Raw genomic sequence first — 27,355 nt, 5'->3', positions numbered from 1 at the left:
CTGACAACGATGTGGAGCAGCTGAACCCACCATGGTGGTAGGAACGTTGAATAATACATTGATTTTGAAAAAATTTGCTAGTTTCCTATAAAGTTAAACATACACTTACCCTAGACCTAATAACTCCTCTCCTAGGTATCTACCCAAGAGAAATGAAAATGTATGTCCACACAAAGACATGTTTTTACATGAATGTTTGTAGCAACTTCATTCATAATGGCCCCTAACTGGAAACAACCCAAAGTCTAGCAGCAGGTGAATGTGGTAAGTAAACTGTGGTACGGTCATATAAAGGAATGTTATTTAAGAATAAAAAGGTACAAACTACTGATACACAGATGAACCTCAAAATACATTAAGCAAAGAAGTATAACATTTTAAAAGAATACCAATACTTTAGTGTTAGTAATACTAAGATATAGTGACAGAAAGCAGATCACTGGTGGTCTTGGTCTGGGGATTGGAACTGGGAATGACTAACCACATAGGCGATCAAGGAGGAAACTTTTTAGAGTGATGTAAATATTTTTTATCTTGATTAGGATGGTGCATACATTTGTCAAAACTCATCAAAGTATACAATGATGATATGTGAATTTTTATTGTATGTAAATTATGGAATAAAACTGTTTAACAAATGTGGTGGCTTAGGAATAAACTGATTCATAGATAAATGGACTATAGTAGAGAAACCAAAAGATCCATTATGGCAATTTAGTTCATGGTTAAGTAGGGCATTTTAAGTCACTAAGGAAAGAATGCAACACAAATGTGTAAATATAGTAATATAATCTTTTTTGGTATCAAACTGAAGTCAGAAACCAAAAGAAAAAGGTTAAAGACTTGATTATACAAAAATGAAAACAAAATTGTGTATCTTGCAAAGCAAGATACTCTAAAGAAAGAAAAGTAACTGGGGGCGCCTGGATGGCTCAGTTGGTTAGGTGCCTGACTCTTGGTTTCAGCTCCTATTGTAATCTTATGGGTAGTGGGACTGAGCCCCCTGTTGGGCTCCACGCTCAGCAAGGAGTCTGCTTAAGGATTCTCTCCCTCTGCATTGCCCCCACCAAAATAAATAAATAAATCCTAAAAAAAAAAAAGGCAACTTAAAGCACTATTACTTTCACTTCTTAGAATAGCAAATATTTTTTAAAAAGTGAATTTTGATTTGATTCCTTAGGATGAATGATCAGAAGTGGAATACTTTCAAAAAAGGCATAAAGTATATTCCGGTTTCACACTCCTGCCATCTTCATCAACACTGGGTATTACTAGAAACCAAACAAAAAAATGAGCAAAAGAAAACAATAAAAATATTTTTGTTATTTAAGCAACCACCAGAATCTGACTGCTTTGATTGCATTTCAGGGATTATCAGTAGTGATGGGTATTATTTCAAATGTTTAACCACCATCTAAAAAAAAAAATCCTTTGTGCCTTCAAGTTAATGACTTTTTTGATGTATATGAGATATTGTTACAAATGTTTCTTTTTAGTGCACATCCTCTAATGGCTGCAGCGGTTTGATTTAAGTGCCTTGAAGGTGTTAAAAAAATGTAAGCTGGCTTGTTTGTAAACGCTTTATTTAATCCTTAGGATAAGGGTCAAAATGGAAATGTTCTACGGAGCTTATGAAGCAGGTCATCAAATTCTTCAAGTTTAAAGGATACATTTAAGAGTTCTATGTAGTCCTCAACTTAGAAATATAGCACAAGTCAAAATGAACTAGTAATGGATACTTTTGTTAAATTTCCATGAAAGAAAAAATTTTAAGCACCAATATTAAATAAAACATTTGAATAATTAAATGTTATATATAAATGAATAATTAAAAAGTTGTAACAGTAATTACCTTAGAAGTTAGTATGATAATTTTCATGTCTTAAAATGAAAAACAAGCAAAGTAACTATTTCTATAATAATCTTAAATTCTAAATGAGGGCACAAACAGCAATTATTTAAGTTAATTAAATAGCATGAAGGGTCACAGTAATAAATACATAATTCATACTGCTGAACTCCTGTCAATTGTTTAGGCCTGACAAAAGTGCCAAGGCAGTGGCTGTAATACCAGAATGGAGTATAGTAATTAATCAGTGTCAAATAGATATAAAATGACTGATGCTGTTAAGCGTGTATACTGTGGTGAGAGCTGCAAAGGACACTCTCAGTGGAGCTGAGCTGTATCACCTTGTTTTTATCACCAGCAGACGGCCATTAGTACCACAAAGCAGTGTTGCAGTTCAATCAAGAACAAAATTGATTTCATTCAATTCTGTTCTAGTGGCTTTTTAAAATTAATTTCTTCCAGAGCAATGAAATTTCATTTCCCCAGAAGGGGGAAAATTTAAAAATCATTATTATCAGTATTACAGCTTAAAGAATGAAAGAAAAAGGAGAAATGGATTTTTCCATCATATAAAAGCTTACTAGATACATATAGAGAAAGAAAAATAAATAGCCTGATTTTAGTCATATTTTCAAAGCCAAATTACATGAAAAAGATCTGGATTTTTAAAGTAAACACTGCCATATAAGTTTGTACAGTAAAAAATTGTACATTAAAGGAAAGGGGACAAACACATTGAATTTAAAATTTAAAGTAAGTGATCTTTAACTACTTTAAAAGTATTCATTCTGGGAGGGGGGTTTGTTACTCCCAGAATGCTGGAAGTGCTCAAATGTTGACCGCATTTCTTCTGAAATATTTTTAGATCTAGGTTGTGAATAAAATAAAAAACAAACAAACAAAAAAACCTGAACACCAAAACAAAACAAACTAGGCTCATTATTTTATAGTTCCATTTTGCTTTTGGCCAAATGTACAATTCTTAGTCTGAGAAATTCCTTATTCGCACAACATCTTTTCTTACTTTCTAAATATCAAGTCCACCCTGAAGGGTGGAAAAAGAGATTACCATTATTGAAGATATTCACACACCCGCCCCCATGCCCCACAATCTAGGCCGCATGATGAAAGGCATATTTATAATATTTTATTTAAAAAACCTTATCATATTACGTTCTGGATACTAAGACAAGGTTTATACACACAGTAAATTATTTTGATTAGACACTCTTGGCTTTACTTAATTTTATCTAATAATTTTAGAGCAGGATGAGTCCAAAACTACTTTTAGTTTTAATTAAACCCAACTACAGAGAACTCTTCAACAATGCCAAGATAAATTTAAATATTAATCTACTCAAGTTCAATAGTAGGATAAAATTTTTGAGAACATGAGAGTTGACAAAATGGGACAAGCAAATAAAAGAGCCAGTAAATGCCTCTGGCATGATGTCATCCAAGGTGATTAGAGGAAATGAGATTTCAATGACAATGCATATTACTATAGTTATTTGTATAATCAGCAAAATATTTACAATATGACAAATACTACATCAGATCAAAAGGCGTGAAAGACAAATAACTCATCATCTATCAGAACCCTTTATCACAACATACTGAGATGTGGTAACACAGATGTATGCATGAATTGATCTAGGAGAACAAAGAAGACAGCAATTAATTTTCTAAGGTGAAAGAGGTCAAAACAGCTTTCTTGGCAGAATATCTTAGACAAAGGCAAGGAGTAAGAAAAGATGGAAAAGTTAGCTAAAAAGTGAGCAGTCTCTATAAGTCCATATGAGCTGGAGCATATGATGGGCTTATGATGTGGAATGTAACACAGTGGAGTAGCATTGGAAATGATGAAAAATGGTCAGATTGTAAAGGGTCATGGTAAGGAATTTGGATTTTATCCTGGAAATATTGACAGTCCAGTGAGAGTTTTTTTTTTTTAATTAACTTTACTCAGGCATAATTTACATACAGTAAAATGTACACATTTTACACGTGCAGTTCAATGAGTTCTGCCATTCTCTCACCTTCGTAAACTTTTGCCTACCCCAGGTCTCAAAGGTTATCTCTTATGTTCTCTTCTAGAAGTTTTGTAGTTTTATACATTTATATTTAGGTACATGACCCATTTAGAGTTGGTTCTTGGATATAGTATGAGGTAAGCATTGAGATTATTTTCCTGTACAAATATTTAGTTGTCCTAAGCACCATTTCTTGAAAAGACTATCATTTTCCCATTGAATTACACTGAACCCTTTGGAAAAATATAATCAATTCTACAAAAGTAGGTCTATTTCTGGATTCTCTGTTATATTAAACTCTATGTCTATCTATAGTATAATAACCTTGTTGTCTGGTTTAATATAACTTTTTAATAAGTTTAGAAATCACATTGTATAAAGATTCCAATATGATTCTTTGGAAAATTGCTTGGTGACTCCAGGTCTTTTGCATTTGCATACAAATTTTAGAATCAGCCTGTCAATTTTTTCTTTTCCCCAGCCTGTCAATTTCTATCTTGCTAAAATTCTCTTACTAGTTCTGTAGTTCTTTTGTAGATTCCTTAGAATTTACTGTGGACACAATCATGTTATTTATAAATAATGACTTTTATTTCTTCCTTTCCAATGACTTTTACTCCTTTTTTCATTCCTTTTCACACTGGCTAAGACCTCCAATATGAGAGAATAGGAGTGGTGAATGTGAACATTCTTGCCTTGTCCCAAACAGAGGGAAAGCATTCAGTTTTGCTCCATTCAGTATGATGCTAGATGTGGACTTTGTGTGGATGCCTTTTATCAGGTTCAGGAAGTTCTCTTTTATTTCTAGTATATGCTAGGAGTATTTATCATGAATAGATACTGAATTTTGTCAAATGCTTTTTTTGCTTCCACTGATGTGACCATGTGGTTTTTCTTCTTTAGACTGTTAGCAAGGATGACTATTAAATGATTCTGAAATATTTTTGAATTTTATATTATTGAATCAGTCTTGGGTTCCTGCACTAAACCCCACTTGGTCATAGTGTATTGTTCTTTTTTAAAAATATTGCTGGATTCAACTTGCTAGTGTTTTGTTGACAATTTGTGCATCTATATTTATGAAAGATGTTCTGTAGTTTAATTTTCTTGTACAATTTTTGTCTGGTTTTTGGTATCAAGGCCCTTATAAAATTAGTTCTCTTCCATTTTCTGGAAGAGACTGTATAGAACTGGTGTTACTTCTTTTTGAAGTGGTTGGAAGAATTTGCACTGAAGCAATCTGTGCCTGGAGATTTGTTTTATGGAAGGCTTTGAGGCTGACTGCCTGTTTTTGTGAATAAAGTTTAACTGGAACACAGCCACACCCACTCATTTACCTACCATCCCTCAGAGTTTAAGGTGTTTGTGGGTCCCCACTGCTGACACTATGGGGTTATCTGGGGGCTAGGTTATAAGAGAACAAAGAGAAAAATACAAAAGAAAAATGGGGATTTCTTTCTCTAAGCATCAGGAGATCCTTTCCCCATTCCTCAAGTTGGAATGAGACGAGCTAGTTAGTCTGCGCTGATGCCTTCCTTCTGGTTTCACGCTGTCTCGAGACCAGACTGGGGGATATTGGAGGCAAACAAATCATAAATGTATTACCAGTTCAGGGTATTCGAATTCTGGTCTTCTCCAATATATCTGCTATAATTTACTTTTCAGAGATCTCAAATAGCTGTTCCCTGCATTCTGGTTTATTCAAGGTGCATTTGGTGAGAGAGCTTATTTTCACTGCCCTAAAAATTCTCTGTGCTCTGCTTATCTGTATCCCTTGCCCTCGGCAACCACTGTTTTTTTCAGTGTCTCTACAGTTTTGCTTTTCCCAGAAGTCATATAGCTGGAATCACACTCTGTGTAGCCTTTTCAGATTTGCTCCTTTCACTTAGTAATATACATTTAAGATTCCTCCAAGTCATTTCATAGCATCATAGTTTCTTTTTAGCACTCAATATTCCATTATGTGGATGTACAGACCATTCATTTTTAATGTAATTATCAGTGTTTGAATTTACGTCTACCATCATACCGTTTGTTTTCTTTTTTCTTAATTTTATTATTTGACACAGAGAGAGAGAGAGGGAGAGAGTGTGCGCGTGCGTGCACAAGTAGGGGGAGCAGCAGAGGGATAGGGAGAAGCGGCAGGAAGCCCAGGGTGGGGGTGGGGGGCCTCAATCCCAGAATCCTGGGATTATGACTTGAGCGGAAGGCAGATACTCAACCAAGCCACCCAGGTGCCCCATAACATTTGTTTTCTATTTCTTTATGTTTGTATCTTTTGAACTAAATCTTTTTCTTGAGATTCTGTTTTATCTTCACCACTAGCTTATTAGCTATATTTTGTGGCTTAAATGAAACTTTTTCTTATCTGTTCCTCCAACATTTACAACATACGTATTTATCATAATTTACCATTAAATTGCTTCATGTACAGTGTAAGAACCTAATGTATTTCCATTTTCTTATTAACTTTTTTGATCACTGCCATACATTTTATGTCTCTATAAGTTTTGAAACCTGTAATACATTTTTGCTTTAAAAAGTCAATTATCTTTTACAAAATTAAAAAAATGAGAAAACAAAGTCTTTTTTATGAACTCACACATTTACTCTTTCTGACACTTCCCATTCGTTTGTTTAGATTCAAGCTTCCACTTGGTGATATCTTCCTTTCACTTGAGAAACTTACTTTATCTTGTATTGATGGTCTGCTGGAGATGAATTCTTGCAGTGTTTTTCTTCTGGAAAAGTTTTATTTAGCCTTCACTTCTGAAATATATTTATTGTAAATATGGAATCTAGGTTCACAGTTTCTTTTAGCACTTGGAAAATGTCATTTATCATCTGGCTTACATAGTTTCTGAAGAATATTCTGAAGTTATTCTTTCTTTTTTCCTCCGTTTCATTTTTCTTTGATTCATGTTAAGACTTTTTATATTATCACTATTTATTGGCAATTTGTTTACGATATGTCATGGTGTTGTTTTCTTTGTATCGATCTTACCTAGGGTTCACTGAGATTCTTCAATCTGTGGTTTGTAGCTTTTATCAAATGAGAGAAAAATTTGGCCATTATTGTATCTTCAAATGTATTTTCTGCCCCTGCTTCTTTCAGGGACTTCTTTTATCACATTTAAATCGAGTGCTTTATATTTTCCTACAGGATACTGTGAATATATTCATTTTTTAAAAAAACTTTTTTCTCTCTCTGTGCTTCATTCTGGATACAATGTAATGCTGCATCTTCAAGAACAGACATTTTTTTCTGTTAACTGCACTGAATGACATTTTCACTTCAGATATTATAATTTCCATCTCTAGAAGTTCTATTTGGATTTTAAATATCTTCTCATGTAAAAGTAGTTATAATATGTTTCAACATGCTTGTGCGCTAATTTCATTTCTGGGTCTGTTTCTATCAACTGACATTTTCCTGCATTCAATGTCTGACTGAAAGTTTTGGCCATGATGATATATTGTTCAGTGTTTTTTGTTTTCCTGTGCTGCCAATAAAGTTACTTGGGTTGTTTTTTGTTTTTTTCTTTCAAGGCTTGTTTTTAAGCTTTCTTAAGGAGCATGAAGGTTAGCCTTTACTTTAGGGATAGTTTATTCCCAGTATGAAGTTCTGGTCCTTCTGGACTGAAGACAGTCCACAAGGACTCCCCACTCTAGCTGGCTGGAAACTCAAATACCCCACAGCCCCATGTACGCTCTGAGAACTATTTGTTCATAGCAGCCTTAAATGCTTTGCCTGACCTCAGGCATTTCATCCTACTTCTGAGTCCTCATCTAAAACTCAAGGGGACATTGTGTGTAGATTTCTGGATTAGCATGTCTTCTTTAGTACTCTGCTCTACAACTTCTTATTTTTTTTTTTTTAAGATTTTATTTATTTATTTGACAGAGAGAGGGGAGTGGGAGAGGAAGAAGCAGGCTCCCAGAGGAGGAGCCTGATGCGAGGCTCAATTCTAGAACGCTAGGATCACGCCCTGAGCCGAAGGCAGATGCTTAACAACTGAGCCACCCAGGCGCCCCTGCCCTACAACTTCTGACTTCTATTCATTAGTACTACCATCTCAGGTTTGGCAGGGTTTAAAAAAAAAAAAAAAGCAAAAAAAAAAGCGCTGTATTTCCTTATATAATCCCTTCTTTATACTATCATAGCTGAGAATGACCACCTTTTCCTTACTTTGAAATTACCCTTTCAAGTCTTTCCTGTTCTATTTTAGGGGATTCCAAAATTTTGTGGTGTACTGGTCTTACTATTTAAATGCAAGCAGATATACAATGGCAGTGAAAGAAATACAGAAAGTAGATGGTACAAGAAGGCTATATTAAAATCACACACCTCCTTCACAGTATTCTGAAAAAGCTCAATCAGTTACTCTAAGGATTACTGAGTAACGAATAGTTAAGATTTCAAAATTTTACTAGACATAAAATAGTATTTTGTTGTAACTAGGTAGGAGAAAATTCAAATGCTATCTTAAATCTCCCTCAAGATTAAAACATGAATGAATTAGCACTACCTTTAAAATTCTAGCATTAAGATAATAAAATGGTTACTGTGAAGAAGAAAGCAACGTTTTCCAGTTTCCAAATATCAATCCAAATACCAAAGCAATACAAAAACCAACCAAGCAACCAAACAAAAGCAGATGAATTTCATTTGTGCTCGCCACACTTCAGTTTTGCCATGCTCAAGCTTTTTGGAGAAAGAGAAAATGACGCCATCAAGGTTTTATTTCCATAGCACTGCAATCTTAAAGTGAAAATATTACAACAAGGTGCTGCTTTACTCTAATAGTGTTTATCTGCATCTACTAAATTCAATTTATGCATCAACAGTGAAATCAAACTATAATTGAATTTTATGGAATATTTTAAACACAGAACAATGTAATAACCACACAGACCTACCACTCAATTTTGTCAAATCTTAACATTCTCCCATAGCTCCCTCAATTTCTAAAAGGAATAATTCAGATCTATGGCACCGAACCCCCTTTAAAGCCTTCCCCGATCCTATTTCTATCCTTCCGCAGGCGTAGCCACTAAACTGAATTCCGCAGATACCATCTTTAAGTTTCGCTTCTCATTTTTACTATGTGTGTGTGTGTGTATGTGTAACCATTTCACATGTCTTTAAACTCCATATAAACAATGTATTTTAGGAATCATTCTGTAACTTTTTTTGCTTAATGTCACTTCTGATATTCACAAATATATGATTTATCTGTTACAGAGATTTTACTGTATGCAACTATCATATCTATCTATCTTCTGTTAATGGACATTCAGGTTGCCTCTAACTTTCCACTTCTACAAACCATACTGTTGTCAAAATTGTCGTAGACAGGCTGCAGGGGAGATTGTTCAGAATACACGCCTAGAAAAAAACTGTGGTTTTAGTGATGGATATTTATACATCTATACTTAATTTGATGGTAGCAAACTGTTCTCTAAAGTTGTACCAATAAAGACTATCAGCAGAAGAGTATAAACGTTCTATTTGGCTACATGATTGCAGGCACTTAGGCTTGTTAAATTTTATGTTTTTTCCCTGTAGTGATGGATAAGAAACAGTCTCTTGCATAGTTTTAGTTGGCACCTCTCCCTGAGTTACTAGTGATGTTGTGTATCTTTTCATTGAAGTTTGCTGTACATTCAGGTTTTATATAGTCAGAAAGCTTTCAGTGAAGGTGGGGGAGGATGACTTACATGTAATAAGCAATTTAAATAAAAAAGATTCCATAGTCAAATTCTAACTTTTGGAGCTAAAGGTGTAGGTACATAAGAACTGTAGGTACTCATCAGAGTGAGCAATCAATGAAGCGTAAGACAGAGGAATGCAGAATTGGGCCAGTCCTTGAGCACTGTGTAAGTGAGCAGGCAGAGGCAGTGGAGAGCCCTCTAGACATAATACTGAACACCATAACTGCTGAATGGCATTCTCTCTAATTTACACCTTACCTCAATGGGGGATATTTCTCATTAGTCACTTTGGAAGTGTAAGTATTTTTAGTTATATTTGCAACTTAGTACATACTAGTTACTGCTTAAAGAAAAGTTTTTAGAATTATTTTGTGGTCCTCAAAATAAAAGCTACATACTAAAGCACATTTTAACTGGCAGGAATTATAAATCTAATCTAAATAAGAGTTTTCTTTAAATCGCTACTTTATTTATTTCTTTATTTTAAAGATTTTATTTATTTATTCGACAGAGATAGAGACAGCCAGCGAGAGAGGGAACACAAGCAGGGGGAGTGGGAGAGGAAGAAGCAGGCTCCTAGCGGAGGAGCCTGTTGTGGGGCTCGATCCCATAATGCTGGGATCACGCCCTGAGCCGAAGGCAGACGCCCAACCACTGTGCCACCCAGGTGCCCCTAAATCGCTACTTTAATGAAATGATATGCCATCTAAAATTTATGTAGCTCTAAGAACATCCTATCTTACTTAGCATCTGTTATATTGCTTCAAATACAGTGGCACCTAAAAAGTCATTGTAGAATGAAGGAATATTGTTTACTTCAAAATGACTAAGACATTTCTCTCCCTTTACTTTTCTTTCTCACCTGCTTTCACTGAAAATGGCTTTTCCAATAGAAATACTGTTTGTTTCCAGTGTGTTCCAGCACTCTGGGGGCCCGTGGAGAACATGACCTGCATTGGTAGAGTTCAAAAGTATCTGCTGAAGTACAGGGTTTTTAATATCATGCTACTACAATCTACTACAACATTAATCTACTACATCCAATACGAGCTCCAATGGCTTACAACAGCAAAATGCTTATGATCAAACACCTTGGGGCACACAAATAAAATATAATGTATGTCACATAATTTTTTTTTTTTTTTAAAGATTTTATTTCACAGAGACAGCCAGCGAGAGAGGAAACACAAGCAGGGGGAGTGGGAGAGGAAGAAGCAGACTCCTAGCAGAAGAGCCTGATGTGGGGCTCGATCCCACAACGCCAGGATCACACCCTGAGCCAAAGGCAGACGCTTAACGACTGAGCCACCCAGGCGCCCCTTCACATAATTAATTCTTATGAGAAAACTCATGACACTTACCCTGCTGTGACAATTCTTCTCAAAATATATATCAAAGTAGCCAGCAATTGCCTGTTTTTAAAAAAAGGAATATGAATAATTATTAAACTAATTACATGACATAATAATTAATTATTCGGTCTTTCAAGACATGGCAAAAAGAAACCATTTCAAAGACTAGACACCTCTTAAACTTACGACAGGTCATTATATTTTCCTAGAAAAGATGTTACATTAAAAATAAAGTAATATAATGTGGCTTTCCCCCACAGAAACGATATAAAAATAAGGGCGACAAGGCTAATCAAACAATCAATATGTGTTTTATTAGAGAAATGACTGTGGTAGACTACTGAAAAGTGAGAGACCACATTAAGGAAGAGGCCTCAGGCAGCCCCTCGCTGACCCGTGCTCTCCCGAAGAGAGGCCGCTGTGCGAGCTGAGCCATCTTGGACCTCTTTGCTCCAGTCAAACCAGACAACTGCAGCAGCATAAGAAACCCGAGGAGAGACCAGCAGAAGAACCAGAGGGTAAGTCCAGTCCAGACTGCAGAACCATACACAAATAAATCTAAATGACTGTGACTCCAAGGTGCCCAGTTTTAGGGTGGTCGGTGACGCCGCAGTAACTTCAGCACGCTCTTTTACACGAAGACCTCATGTAATTTCTTCTGATCTTGTGCGTCCGATTTTAAAGCAACCTACTATGAATATTTTTGTGATGAGATCAAAGGCATTTTTAAATGTCACATTTTTTTCCTGAAGATAAGCTAAAAATATATAATAGTACTCAAATAAAATTTATGTTTAAGCCAATACCCAAAGGAGAACCTCTGAGGTAACTCTAAGGGATACTGTGATAGCACAAAAAGGTCTCTAAAAGACGAATACTCAGATGAGGACATGTAACTTTCATTTCTTTTTGTTTAAAATTTAAGTGATGCCATCCTTTTTTCTTTCGCTAATGGAATTAGCTTAATCTATTTTTAAAACTGGCATTAAAAAAAGCATATAAAGTGTTAAAAATAGGACGCCGATTATTGAAAAATCACTATAAAGCTAATTTGTGTACTCTGCTGCTTTGGTTGAGAATGTGAAGTTTTATTGATCTGTGAGGTTAATACGGATTGGGCCCAAAACAAGTTCAATACTTAACACTGAGGTTCATTATATTTTAGATACCAAGACAGAATCAAAATACTATTTATAATACTGTCAGACAAATATAAAGCAATGCAGTACTCAGATACAGATTATTATAGAAAACCATGTAATTAATCAGAACATTTATAAAACATGACTTCTTTCAGTTGATTTCCAGGTATCCCTCCAGAGACTAATTTAACTACTTTCTTAAATTTATTCCCGTATGCCAGTCTTGTTCACCAGTGTCCAGAGCAGTGCCTGGCCCATCGTACACAATTAATATTTGCTGAGAGAATGTGCTTATTATATGCAATTCTATTACAGTACTCACCATTTACCATTGTACCGTATAGTTAGTTGCGCTACCAGATGGCAGTGTTTTTAAGAACAAAGCCTACGTGTAATTCATATTGTTGTGCCCCTTACCTAGCACAGGTCTGTCGTATAGCAGGTTCTCTTTAAATAAATTTTAGTTAAAATTTTCAGTTTTCAGTTTCCTAAATTCAACTAGTCTTATTATGTAGTCAGGACACTTAATGAAATCAGTGAATAACTAAACTTAGATAGAACTAATAATTTTCAACTGAAAAAAATGGAGAATGTGAGATACATATGGGGGAGGAGAGGAACCCTAATTCTTTGTATGAACCTGCACAAGTCTCAGCCTGACCTCTGAACTACAGGTGAGATCCAAATCAACATAACAAAGGCTGAGAGAATGGAACTAAAATCTCAATCACTGGCACAGGTCTCAAAAACCTAAAACCAACAAGCAAAGATCTCGAGAACAAAACAGAGATTTGAAAAACCTATACAAGTCAGACTAATCACTAAACAGCATATGTGCATGAGAGCCCAAAACACTATAGCACACGTTTAGAGAATGAGACTGAGATGTGAACCACTGCCTGCCCAGACACGGTTGACAGAACGTACGTTTGGTTGACTGCCTGCTCACACCCAACATCAACATGCTCCAGATGATTGTAACAGGACCGAGAGTACACACAACATAACATGCAAAACATCCAGAACACAATCCAAAATTATTCAACATACAGAGAACCAGGAAAATGTCTTTAACTTTTAAGAAAAGAGATAATCCACACATGCCAACTGTGGGATGACCCAGAAGCTGGGACGATGAGACAAAGACTTTAAAACAGGAATTATAACTATGCCGTTGTAAGGTAATAGAAATGAGGTTACAGAAAACATATGGAAATGAAGTGAAAGATAGGAATTCTCGTAGAGAAAAAGAAACTACCAAAAAAAAAAAAAACCCTAATGGAAATTTTAGAATTAAAAAACACAATAAATGAAACAAAAAACCATCGTGGGCTGAACTGCAGAATGGAGATGACAGAGAGAGAGAGAGGAAAAAAAATCAGTGAATGTGAAGATAGATCAATAGAAAGTATCTAATTTGAAAAATCAGGGGGAAAAGATTGAAATAAAATGCAAGAGCCTCAGGGACCTGTGCACCTAACATACATGTAACTGGAGGTCTAGATGGGAAAGAAAAAAAATACTGGAGCAGGAAAAACCTTTCAAAATTCTATATCCAGCAAAAATATCCTTCAGGAATGAAGGCAAAATAAAGACATTTTCAAGTAAAGGAAAACTAAAAGAATTCATTGACAAAAGATTTTTTAGAAGAGATGTTAAAGGCAGTTCTTCAGGATGGTGAGCAATAATACTGAGAAGAAACCTGAAACATCAAAAGTAACAGAAATGATCAGATATAACTTGGTAAATATAAAAGATTACCTTTCCCCTCTGAATTCCTTTAAAATACTTAGGGTTGCTTAAGGCAAAAATGATAACACCACTGGGGGGGTTTCCATGTATGCACATGTAATCACAAAGATCAGTGCAGGGGGTTGGTGGGTGGTTAGGAGGAGGAAGAGTAAAATCCCACCAACATATACAAGTGTTTATAAAACTGGGATGTGAAGAAGGCTTGTTAAGCATCACACATAGGCAGAAACTTAATAAAAGTTTAAAATTTTAGTATCAAAACCATAATAAGATATTACCTTACACCTATCAGAACTGCTAGAATCAGAGGGGCAAGAGTTGACAAGGATGTGAAGAAAAAAGAACACTTAGGCTGTTCATGGCAATGGAAATTGGTACAGCCACTGTGGAAAACTATGGAAATTCTTCAAAAAGTTAAAAATAGAAATACTGTATGATCCAGTAATTTCACTGGGTAGTTACCCAAGAAAACAAAACCACTAATTTAAAAAGATATATGCACCCATGTTTATTGCAGCATTACTTGCAATAGTCAAGATACTGAAGCAACCTAAGTGCCCATGGATAGATGAATGGATAAAGAAGATGTGGTACAAGCACACACACTGAAATATTACCCAGGCATAAAAAAGAATGAAATCTTTCCATTCACAACAACATGGATGGACCTCTATAGAAGGTATTATGCTAAGTGGAATAAGTTAGAGAAACACAAATACCACATGATTTCACTTATATGTGGAATCTAAAAAACAAAACAAAGAGGCAAAAAAAACAGGCTCTGATTTTTTAAAAAATATTTTATTGATTTATTTGAAAGAGAGAGAAGAGAGAATGAGAGACAGCAGGAACAGGGGGAGGAGTAGAGGGAGAAGCAGACTTCCCACCAAGCAGGGAGTTTGGGTGTTGTACACCCAAAACTAATATGACACTGCATGTTAATTATACTTTAATACAAACATTAATACAATTTTAGTGTCAAAATTAAAAGCTGAAGAAATCTGAGAATACTTGCAATATATATATATATATAACAAAGGGACACTGTCCTTTGTACATTAAGCTACTACAAATTAGTAAGAAAACAATGTCAAAAGAAATTAGAAGACAAAGCAGGAAATTTATAAAAGAAAAATCAAATAATAAGCATATGTAAAAAATGTTTGACCTACTTAGAAAAATAAGTAAACTAAAACAATCAGACATAATTTTCCTTGGTCATGATGGGGAAAATATTTAATGATAATATCCATACAGTTAGTAGGGAAAAATGCATACTGGGAAAATAAACTGAAATAACCTTTCTAGAGGGAACTTAGCAATACATAATAAAAGACAAAACATTTGTATTAAAAAGAAGTCACAGAGAAAATGGTACACATGCTATGATTCTACCTATATATAGAAAATTTAAAAACAGCACAACTTACTGTAAGTCATGATAATAGTTACCCTTCAATAGCAGTAGAAACTAGAAAGGGGTTACATGGAGGGCTCCTGGGCTGCTGGGAATATTCTGTTTCTTCAGTTGACTGCTGGATACATGGTGGGTATTCACTTTGTGCAATTTTATCAAACTACACTTAAGATTTGTGCACTCTTCTGTTGTGTAAGTTTATGTTATGGACTCAATCAAAATGCTTATATAATGCATATACTCATTGACCCAGTAATCCTAAACTTTCAAAAAATTATTCTATGGAAATTTATCAAGTATGCTTGCAAAGATTTAGCCGTAAGATGCCAATTTTAGCCCACATTTTCAACAAAAGGTGACCAGTTAACAAATCATAATACCTCCATATGATGGAATAACATTTTGGCCATCAAAAGTAATCCTATAGGTAAATATTTATCAATTTGGAAAAGCAGTCACAATATACTATTAGGTAAAAAGAATAATAGATATATTATTGGCACTTATTATATGTTATACAAATGTGAATATATATGTACATATCTGAAAAGATATTCACCAAGCTATTGAAAGTGGATGATAGATTTGGAATGTTCATATTCTTTATCCTTACCTATAATTTATATTTCCCATAAAAATGAATAGCTTCTGTGATAATAAACTATTTTTAATACTTGAGTTAGATGATCTATAGTATTACATGGAAAGACATTCAACTTAATTATTACCTTTTATCAGTTCCCTTAGTGACACCCAAAAGTCACTCATCTCTGTACCCCCAAGGGCTAGGGCAATATCTAATATGTAATAGGAACTAAATGAATTTGAAAAAAAAATGACAAGTTTTCCCAACTATAATACAAAAATAACATTACTATAATAACAACAATTAACATCATCAGAAAAATGACCTAAGTCTGAAATGTATAAAATAAACAAAGTAAAACATCATATATTTAACTGTGCTAAAAGACAGACTGGTAATACTATTCTGGTAGAACAACTGTAATTATAATAGAGTACATGGGTCTAAACGAAGAAGGGAGGCTGATGCATGAGTTTACAACAAAATTAAAAAATCAAAATATTTGAGAATACAAAGATATTTTAGAACGGTCTTCCAGTCCCCAAATTGAACTATCTATGAAATTCAGTTAAAAATCAAAGAAGAAACTCATCTTCCTCCAACCCCCCAAAAATACAGTGAAAGAAATACTGTGTAGTTTGGGGTAATAAGAAAACAGTTTGTTAAGCCTCAAGACGAATAAATAAAAATGAAAGATATGATTCACTTTGGTTATGAGAATTTGGCAGGGACCTATGACAAAGATAAATCTGAAGTCACATTTACTTTATAGTTCCCTCTGAAATGCATCACAGTTTCTTCAACTCAAACAGATTTACCTCCTTAATGATGTCTGGTGGAGGGTAATATCAAAATTAGTTCTACAGCACACATGAAGCAGAAGCATGAGAAGTTAAAAAGAAATTCACCTGTGGTAAAAAATTATGTGCAAATAATCTACTTATCAGACAGTTAAGATTCACATTACTGGGGTGCCTGGGTGGTGCAGTCGTTTATGCGACCAACTCTTGGTTCCAGCTGGGGTCCTGATCTCAGGGTCCTGATCTCAGGGTTGTGAGATCAAGCCCCGCGTGGGGCTTGAGATCCCTTCCCTCTGCCCTTCCTGCTTGTGCTCTCTCTCTAAAATAAATAAATCTTAGGGGGCGCCTGGGTGGCTCAGTCGTTAAGCCTCTGCTTTCAGCTCAGGGCGTGATCCTGGCGTTCTGGGATAGAGCCCCACGACAGGCTCTTCTGCTGGGAGCCTGCTTCTTCCTCTCTCACTCCCCCTGCTTGTGTTCCCTCTCTCGCTGGCTGTCTCTCTCTCTCTGTCAAAGGAGTAAATAAAATCTTTAAAAAAAAAAAAAAAACTAAAATAAAATAAAAAAATCTTAAAAAAAAAATCCAAACCAAAAAACCCCACAGAACCCCAAAAACATTCACGTAACTGAGCAAATAGAAAACTCTTGCTCTGAAAAAACCAAAGGGAATTTCTGGTTTCAAAATGGGTATTAACCTTCAAACAGAATGCTACTGAAAGGGAAAGGGTCTAAGTGGTCGTTAATAATTAAAATATTAGAAAAAAGGAGGAAAGGGGCGCCTGGGTGGCACAGCGGTTAAGCGTCTGCCTTCGGCTCAGGGCGTGATCCCGGCGTTCTGGGATCGAGCCCCACATCAGGCTCTTCCACTATGAGCCTGCTTCTTCCTCTCCCACTCCCCCTGCTTGTGTTCCCTCTCTTGCTGGCTGTCTCTATCTCTGTCGAATAAATAAATAAAATCTAAAAAAAAAAAAAAAAAGAAAAAAGAAAAAGGGAGGAAAAAACCCTAAACTTGAATCATAGTCTATACAACCCAACTGAACTACAATTAGTGTTTTTATTTCTGCAAAGCCATTATAACCAATCAAATATGTCAGCTGATTTGGGGACAAAGCTATTTATTCTGCTGGAGAACATAAATATGCCACTATTTTTCAATTAGTTTCACCACCTTGTTACCATCACTTTGACAGGCTATCTCTAGGTCTTTCAAATGTTAATTTCAATGAACTCACACTCTCTGTGTGGAAGTCATTCAAATGTAAGAATAAACAACAACCACGCGGGTAGGGGGGTGGGGGGAGGATTGAAAAGGATGACTAACAGGCAATGGTAAAACTAGAGCACAGCTTGGCACGTATTGAAAAAGCTCAGATAGGTTATAAGGCCTGAGCACAGAATAAATTTCTCTTTTGTTCCACATGTGTATCTTGTCAGGGGCAAAGGGAACCGCTGAGGGGAAAACTAAGCATTAAAATAAAATATCTGTAGGAACTGTGTTAATCTGCAAAGGCAAGGTCATAGTTAAATAAATAAAATTTTACTGAATTATACCACTGTCAGAAAAAATTTTAAAAAGTCCTTAGACTGAGGGAAAGGAGAATCTGTGGTAATTAAGAACAACAACAATGCTTACAATAAAAGGAAACAGAATAAAAGGAAAATACATGCACATTCGGCAAACTTCTGGGATAGTTTGATCACATTTGTAATTTGGTGGGAATCTTCCACATATATAGGAAAATAATTCAGGCATGTAGCTTTGTTGTGCATCTTAAACATTCCTAAGCATTAGAATATAGTCTTTCAAAACGAACTGTTTGTTTCTTCTTTGTGCATTTCACAAAAAGGAAGAAAAGAACTCAACAGTATGTGTAAATTGAGTATTTAAAAATCTGTTTTAAGCCACATTTTGCTTGTTTATCCCAGACACACAAAGGTAAATGCAGTTCATTTTACACATGCTCATCTGAGGAACAATGACTTGGAATAAAAATAAATTATTTTCTCATGTATTTTGGTATGATGAGTATTTCTTTAAAGAAAATGTATCGTGTGTATGTAACAGGACGGCAGCCAATGAAATAAGATCAGACTAGACCTTATGAGGAAGAAGGAAATTAAAAATTATCATTATCACTATCACCTGCAGGGAGTAATTTATCATTTCTGTTCTTCATTGGTATCATGTTCCAACAGCGTGTGGTTACAGCAGATACAATTAGGCAGCTGGCCACAGAAGTAGGAGGATAATGTGCTTTTGATGGAGTTTATCCAAGCATGGAGATAGAGTGTTTGTAATCCATGCAGCAGAATGACTATAACAAAAATACAATTCATTTTTTGTGGAGTATTTCTTTCAAAATCTTAATACAGAATTCAAAAGCCAACCGATGATGAGTCGGAAGTAAAGAAAGCGTAAGAAGAAAATGCATAAAAATGATTACTATAGCTTATATCACTGTATATAAACAAGATGATAATATAAACATAAGCCTTGAAGCTGCTGCATAAAGAATATGAACTCTGCTAATAATAACTGGTATTTAAACTAAGAAGATGTAATCAACAAATATGAAAATTATATATACAATTTTCTCCCAGTATTAACTATACCTTAAATATGGACTCTTTCTTCTTCAATTAATTTTCTATTTTGTCCCAAGAGAAAATTTCTTTCTTTCTTTCCTGAGTCCTCTAGGGAACAATACACATTAAGTGCCATATACTCCTCAAGGGATAGTGCCAAATTGAGTAGTGTTTAGAAATAGACCAAGCACTAGGGGAAGTAGCAAAACAGACAATAGGTCTAAAAATATTTTTAAAAAGGTATTTTTACTGAAAAACTCAATATAATTAATTTTGGACCTACTTAAAATATTCCCAGATATAACTAAAATGTCTTTTAAATTTACTTATCTGGGTCCCTTGTAATTTCAAAATTGCTTATTAAAGTGCTTTTGGGGGGGAGAAGGGATCATCTCTTCAGAGCCTACAACGTAAGTACTTTAATTCTGACATTTCATGAACTGATAGCTTACGTGCCCTAACTGCTCTACATTTCTTCCTAGCTATAAACACAATACACTGTTTTATACACTCAATAATCACTGACATTTACTAATATTTCCACTTTTAAAAACCTTTTAAAGTACAATGTATGTGCAGAAAAGTGCACTTAAGTGTACATCATGAATTTTCAAACAGAATACAGCTATGAAACCCACCCTCAGATCAAGAAATAGAACATCCCAGCATCCTAGTAATCCACGGAGCCAATCCTAGGCACCTCCACCCCTACAGGGTAACTACTATTCTGATCCCCCCCCAGCTTTATTGAGATATAATTGACATATAACATATAATCGACATATAACAATTGTAAATTTAAGGTGTGCTATGTGTTGATTTGATACACTTATATGTTGCAAAATGATTACCATTACAGCATTAGTGAACACCTCCATTGCGTCAAATAATCATCACTTCTTTTTTGGAGTGAGGATACTTAAGATCTACTCTCTTAACAACTTTTAAGTATATAACACAGTATTATTAACTATAAGCATAATGAGGTACACCGGATCCCCAGAACTTACTCAGTTCGTATCCTCTGACCAACATCTCCCCATTGCTCCCACCCTCTATTCCCTGGTTATTACCATTTTACTCTCTGTTCTATAAGTTTGGCTTTCTTAAATTACACATGTAAGTGAGAGCATGCAGTATTTATCTTTGCCTGACTTATTTCACTTAGCGTAATCCCCTCAAGGTTTATCCATGTTGTTGAAAATGGTAAGATGTCCTTCGTTGGATGGCTGGATAGTCTACTGTGTTTGTGTGTGTATATATATATATATATGCATGTGTATGTGTATCTTCTTTATCCTCTCATCTATTGATGGACACTTTGGTTGCTCCCATGTTTTGGCTGTTGTGAATAACATTGCAATGAATATGGCAGGGCAGCTATCTCCTTGAGATCCTGTTTTCATTTCCTTTACATATTCTCAGAAGTGGGATTGCTGGATCATATGTTAGTTCTATTTTTAATTTTTTGAGGAACCTCCACATTGTTTTCCATAGCGGCTGTACCAATTACCTTCCCACCAACAGCGCACAAGGGTTCCCTTTTCTCCACATCCTCATTAGCACTTGTTACCTCACTACTATGCTGATTTCTAAGATCACAGATTCATTTTCCCTATTATATATTTCAACATAAATGGAATCACACATCATGTAGTATTTGGTAGACTGGCTACATTCCTCATTATTGTTTTTTAGGTTCACTTATACTGTTGCATATTACTTAAACTGTTATATGGCTCGAAGGCATATTGACCATATAGTTTATTTATCCAGTCTAAGACTGACAGGCACTAAGTAGTTTTAAGTCGAGGCTTTCATGAATAGTGCCATGAACATTCTTTTTTTTTTTGTTTTAAAGATTTATTTATTTTAGAGAGAGCACAAGAGAGCACATGAGTGGGGGGAGGGGCAGAGGGAGAGAAGCAGACTCCCCACTGAGCATGGGCCCACAGAGGCTCAATCCCAGGACCCCAAGATCCCAACCTGAAACAAAATCAAGAGTTGGACGCTCAACCGACTGGGTCACCCAGGCGCCCCTGAACATTCTTTTATGACCATCTTTGGTAAACATACGTAGTAACTGTTGTTGGGTATACACCCAGCAGTGGAACTACTGGTATGTGCATAATCTTTACTTTCTCCTGTATTCTGATCTTTCATCAGGGTCATTTTCTGTTTGCCTGAATAACTGTTAGTATCTCCTTTAGTATAGGTTTCCTGCAATAAACTTTATTTGCTCATCGGAAATATTTTTATTTCGCTTCATTCTTAAAAGACATTTCAGTTGGGTAAAATTCAGAGTTGGCAGTTATTTTCTTTTAGTACACTGAGGACATCATCACTATATCATCTTTTCAATTCTACTGTTTCTGCTGAGAAATCATTTACTGGTCTATTTACTGCTCCATTGAAGGTAACTCCAGTGATCTAGTCATAGCCCCACTGACTACTTTTAAGATTTTCTTTTTGATTTCTGTAGTTTTACTGGGATGTTCTAGGTGATTTCTTCTCCCTCTTTTTGAGATATAATTCACATACCATAAAATTTTCCTATTTAAATAAACTGTGTCATTCATTTTTTAAAAGAATATTCAGAGTTGTACAACCATCACCACAATCTAATTTTAGGACATTTTTATTATCCCAAAAAGAAATTCTGTATCTATTCCCCCTTTAATCCCAGACCTGTCTATAGATTTGCCTAGTTTGATTTCATATAAATGGAACCGCATATAAATGGAATCCTTTTGTGGTTAGCTACTCGTACTTAGCATAACCGTTTCAAGGTTCATCCATGTTGTAGCACATACCAATGCATATTTTGTTTTATGGCCAGATAATACTTCACTGTATGGATCTACATTTTGTTTATTCATTCTCCAAGTGATGGACATGTGGTTTGCTTCCACTTTTTAGCTATTATGAAATGATGCTGCTATAAGCACTCATGTGTAAGTGTTTGTGTGGCCATATGTTTTCATTTCTCTTGGGTATGTATCTAGAAGATGAATTTTTAAAATCAATCGTATTTATAAACTCAAAATGGATTAAAAGACCTAAATGTGAGACCTGAAACCATAAAATTCTTACAAGAAAACACAGGCAGTAATTTCTTTGAATCAGTCATAGGTACATTTTCGTTGATATCTCTCCTCCGGCAAGGAAAACAAAAGCAAAATTAAACTACTGGAACTACAACAAAATAAAAAGCTTTTGCACAGTGAAGGAAACTATCAGCAAAACAAAAAGACAACTTGCTGAATGGGAGAAGATATTTACAAATGATATATCTGATAAGGTCTTAATACCCAAAATACATAAAGAACTTATGCAACTGAACGCCAAAAAACCCATACGTAATCAAATTAAAAATGGGCAGAGAACCTGAATAGACATTTTTCCAAAGATGACATACAGATGGCCAAAAAACATAAGAAAAGATATGCAACATCACTAGTCATCAGGGAAAAGCAAATTAAAACCATAATGAGATATCACTTTACACCTGTCAGAATGGCTAAAATAAAAACCACAAGAAACAACAAGGGTTGGTGAGGATGTGGGAAAAAGGAACCCTCACGCACTATTGGTGAGAATGCAAACTGGTGTAGCTGCTGTGGAAAACAGTATGGAGGTTTCTCAAAAAATTAAATAGAATTACCATATTATCCCATAATTCCACTACTATTTGCTCAAAGAATATGAAAACAGAAGATATGAACAGACACTTTTCCAATGAAGACATACAAATGGCTGACACATGAAAAAATGTTCAAAATCATTAGCCATCAGGGAAATTCAAATCAAAACCACACTAAGATACCACCTTACGCCAGTTAGAATGGCAAAAATAGACAAGGCAAGAAACAACAATTGTTGGAGAGGATGTGGAGAAAGGGGATCCCTCCTACATTGTTGGTGGGAATGCAAGTTGGTACAGTCACTCTGGAAAACAGTGTGGAGGTCCCTTAAAAAATTAAAAATTGAGCTACCCAATGACCCAGCCATTGCACTACTGGGTGTTTACCCCAAAGATACAGACGTAGTGAAGAGAAGGGCCATATGCACCCCAATGTTCATAGCAGCATTGTCCACAATAGCTAAATCGTGGAAGGAGCCAAGATGCCCTTCAACAGATGACTGGATTAAGAAGTTGTGGTCCATATACAATGGAATATTACTCAGCTATCAGAAAGAAAGAATTCTCAACATTTGCTGCAACATGGATGGCACTGGAGGAGATAACGCTAAGTGAAATAAGTCAAGCAGAGAAAGACAATTATATGATTTCTCTCATGTATGGAACATAAGAACTAGGATGATCGGTAGGGGAAGAAAGGGATAAAGAAAGGGGGGGTAATCAGAAGGGGGAATGAAACATGAGAGACTATGGACTATGAGAAACAAACTGAGGGCCTCACAGGGGAGGGGGGTGGGGGAATGGGATAGACCGGTGATGGGTAGCAAGTAAGGAGGGCACGTATTGCATGGTGCACTGGGTGTTATACGCAACTAATGAATCATCGAACTTTACATCGGAAACCGGGGACGTACTGTAGGGTGACTAACATAATATAATAAAAAATCATTAAAAAAAAAAGAAATTGTAGGAGATATTCATATTTTGCTTTATATACTTTTGTGTTATTTTACTTTATTAATGATAATTATTTTTTAAGTAAAAAATATTAGAACCCCTCCCAAAAAAACCACTAATTTGAAAAGATGTCATGTACCCTTATGTTCATTGCAGCATTATCTACATAGCCAAGATAAGGAAGCAACCCAAGCGCCCATCCATAGATGAAAGGGTAAAGAAGATATGGTACATACACACAATGGAATATTGCTCAGCCATAAAAAGGAATGAAATCTTTGCAACAATATCGATGGACCTAGAGGGCATAATGCTAAATGAAATAAGTCAGTCAGAGGAAGACAAATACCATATGACTTCACTCATATACAGAATTTAAGAAATAAACAAAGAAAAAAAAAAAGACCAAAAAAACTCAGACTCCTAAATACAGAGAATAAACTGGTGGCTGTGAGAGGTGAGGTGAATGGGGGGATGGGTGAAATAAAAGAGATTAAGAGTACACTTATCTTGATGAGCACTGAGCAATGTTTGGAACTGTTGAATCATTATATTGTACATCTGAAACTAATGTAACACTATTGTAATTACACTTGAATAAAAACAAAATTAAAAAAAAATAATCTAACTTAGGTTATGTTGTGCTTCTTGAATTGTAGTTCATTGCCTTTCATCTGTTTTGGAAAATCCTCAGCCATTATCTCTTCAAATACTGTTTGAAATATTCTCACCTCTTTTCCTTTGGTACTCCTATTTAAAGATGTATTAGGACTTTTCCTGTATCCTCTATATCGCTTGCCCTTCCCAAACCTTCATCCTTGTATCTCTCCATGCTTCCTTCTGGATATTTCCTTTTGATCTAAAACACAGTTCAATAAACATCTCTACACCAGTGTGCTAAGATCTGCTGCTAAACTCATTTTTAGTTAAATTTCAGAATATCTGTTTGACTCTTTTTCAAATCTGCTATAAACGTTTTTAAATGCTTTCAATTTTGGCTTGAAATTTACAGTTTCTTTTGTCTTTCAACTTAGTATGCATAGTTATTTTTATTTTTAATTTTCTTAAGTAGGTTCCATGCACAACATCAGGCTTGAACTCACAACCCTGAGATTATGCGTCAAATGCTCTAACAACTGAGCCAGCCAGGTGCCCTGCATAGTTATTTTTAAGTCCATATCTGACATATCTAAAATCTGGAGCACCTGGAGCTCTGTTTTTATTGCTTACTATTTCAGCTGGTTATTGATTTATGTTGTCTTGTGTCCTTGTGTGACTGCTTACCTTTGATTATGATCTGAACATTATATTTGAAAAACTGTAGAAATAATTTAAGACCGATGATAATGATCTTCTAGAATCTTTGTGCAAGGAATCTGAGGGTGCTAGCAAACACAAATATCATCTTAATCTAAGAATGGTGTTGAGAATTTTCTGGGCGACCCAGATGATTTGAAGCTAGGCTGCAGTCCATGCAAAAGTTTATTTATATCTAATTCTACCCTATTCTTGGGTGCAGTCTTTCATGGTCCCAATGCAAAGCACTGGGGAATCACAAAGGCCCAATTTTTGTATTCCTATCCATGTGAGGTTATCAAAGGGCTACACAAGTCTTTTAGCTGCTACTTCTGAATTGGTAAGTGCCTATAGGGCAAAAGCAGTCCCACATGTCAGTCTCATTTCTTTGGATTGTCTTCTTTTTTGAGTTTTAGCTTGGAAATGCTTTACTAATTTATTTCTCTGACACCTTCAAACAGATAGTATTTTATAATTTCTTTAGCTGTCATAGTTCTTCTCAGCAAAAGGGTCACTCCATTTCACGTAGTCCACCAATACAGGAGGGCAGATTTATTACTGCATTTCTTCTTCCTACTTAAGGCTCCTTGCCTGTAACACTCCCCCATTCCCTAAACTACCTTCTTCTTGTTTACTATGTGTCTGTTTAAATGTTACTTCCTCTGGGCAGTCTTCCCTAATCCCACAGAATAGATGTTTCTCCACTCCCTGTAATAACACTTTCTATGCTCATAGTGTTTTTGGTTTAATTACAGAGCCCAACAGGCCCTTAAGGGCAGTCTCACTACGTCTGTGCTCACCTCCATATCCTCACTGACCAAGCACAACGCCTGGATATTCCACTTCAACAGTGAAGACAACTGTGCAGTTACAAAGGCATGAAAGAGCCCGGGAAGTGCAGGGACTATAGAAAATTAATAAAGATTCATTAACTGAGAGAACCAATAAATGAATAATGAAGGGATATAATATGCTCAACTCCTATCAGCCTTTGGGAAAAGAAAATCATGATGCTTTACTTCTCTTATAACTTCCTATTTTTTAAATTTAAAATTGATATTAGATGTTGACTATTTCATAGGAACAGTCTGAAGACTACACCAACAAGCACTCGTTCTCCATTAATCTAGTGCATACGGTATTAGGAAGGCTTTCTGGAAGAAGCCATGCCTAAGGTAAAATCTTAAATATGGGTAGGATTATTGAGGAAAAGAAGGTAAGAGTGTGCCAGGCCAAGGGTATCTTTTATATGCCTCTATTAATAAACTCTCTTATAGAATACCATATTACAATTATCTATTTATATGTTGGCCTCTCCTCCTAAACTAAGGTGTTGGGGATCAGAGATTATATTGTGTTATGCTCACAGTACCTAACACAGAAGCCAGAACTAGCATTCTACTATCAGTACTAATACACACAGTACGAGTATTCAATACATGTTGCTTAAATGAAAAGTTGTCTTGAAAAGTATTTATGCGTGTGTGCGCTTGTCACTAAAAAAACTTGCAGCCCACTGCTTCTCTAGATTTCTATCTCCTACCTGCTTCCTGACATATCATCAGTTCCTCACTGTTTTATATCAATGCTTATTGTTCCCTTATATTCCACTTTTCATGCTGCTTTTCAGTGTTCCCTAAAAACTATCCACCTAAAAGCTCTATGGCCCATTCCTAGTTCCTCAAATGGCAGAAAATACTATCAGTGGTAAGTAAACAATATAAATTTTAATAACAAAATAGCAGATATGTTGAATTTAAAAATCAATGCAGAACAAAAAAGATACTAGTTTCATAATGGCTGAAGAGGTTTAAAACTGAAAACTCTTAAAATCCCTAGGTGATCAGGTTCTACCAAATGCTACTTGTTTTCACAAGTCTTTGGGAGTATAAATTAAGAGATGGAATACTGAAAGAAACTGACAGATAGGAAAAAAGGGGGCAGATAGACAATGTGGTAAACTTTACTTTCCAGGAATGAGCAGGATATTTTCTCTTTTGAAAAGTGAGGTAGGGTCGCCTGCGTGGCTCAGTTGGTTAACCATCTGACTTTTTTTTTTTTTTTAAAGATTTTATTTATTTATTTGACAGAGATAGAGACAGCCAGCGAGAGAGGGAACACAAGCAGGGGGAGTGGGAGAGGAAGAAGCAGGCTCATAGTGGAAGAGCCTGATGTGGGGCTCGATCCCAGAACGCCGGGATCACACCCTGAGCCGAAGGCAGACGCTTAA

At 35.5% G+C, this 27,355-nt stretch overlaps 1 protein-coding gene across 3 annotated transcripts in view; it reads right to left on the bottom strand.

Annotated features, from left to right (window-relative positions):
* Positions 1-27,355, bottom strand: part of PRMT3 (protein arginine methyltransferase 3) — a 124,363-nt gene that overhangs the window by 4,148 nt on the left and 92,860 nt on the right. For all 3 annotated transcript variants that reach the window (XM_040638897.1, XM_040638898.1, XM_040638899.1), the window contains 2 exons: positions 10,959-11,009; positions 10,460-10,547 (listed from right to left, as the gene is read on the bottom strand). In XM_040638897.1, coding sequence (XP_040494831.1) covers positions 10,460-10,547; positions 10,959-11,009 — 139 coding nt within the window. The remainder of the gene's footprint in view (positions 1-10,459; positions 10,548-10,958; positions 11,010-27,355) is intronic.

The sequence above is a fragment of the Ursus maritimus genome, unplaced genomic scaffold, assembly GCF_017311325.1.
Source record: "Ursus maritimus isolate PB19 unplaced genomic scaffold, ASM1731132v1 scaffold_23, whole genome shotgun sequence".
Classification (NCBI taxonomy): Eukaryota; Metazoa; Chordata; class Mammalia; order Carnivora; family Ursidae; genus Ursus; species Ursus maritimus.
The sequence above is the reverse complement of the archived record's forward strand: the minus strand, read 5'-3'. Positions and strand labels throughout refer to the sequence as shown.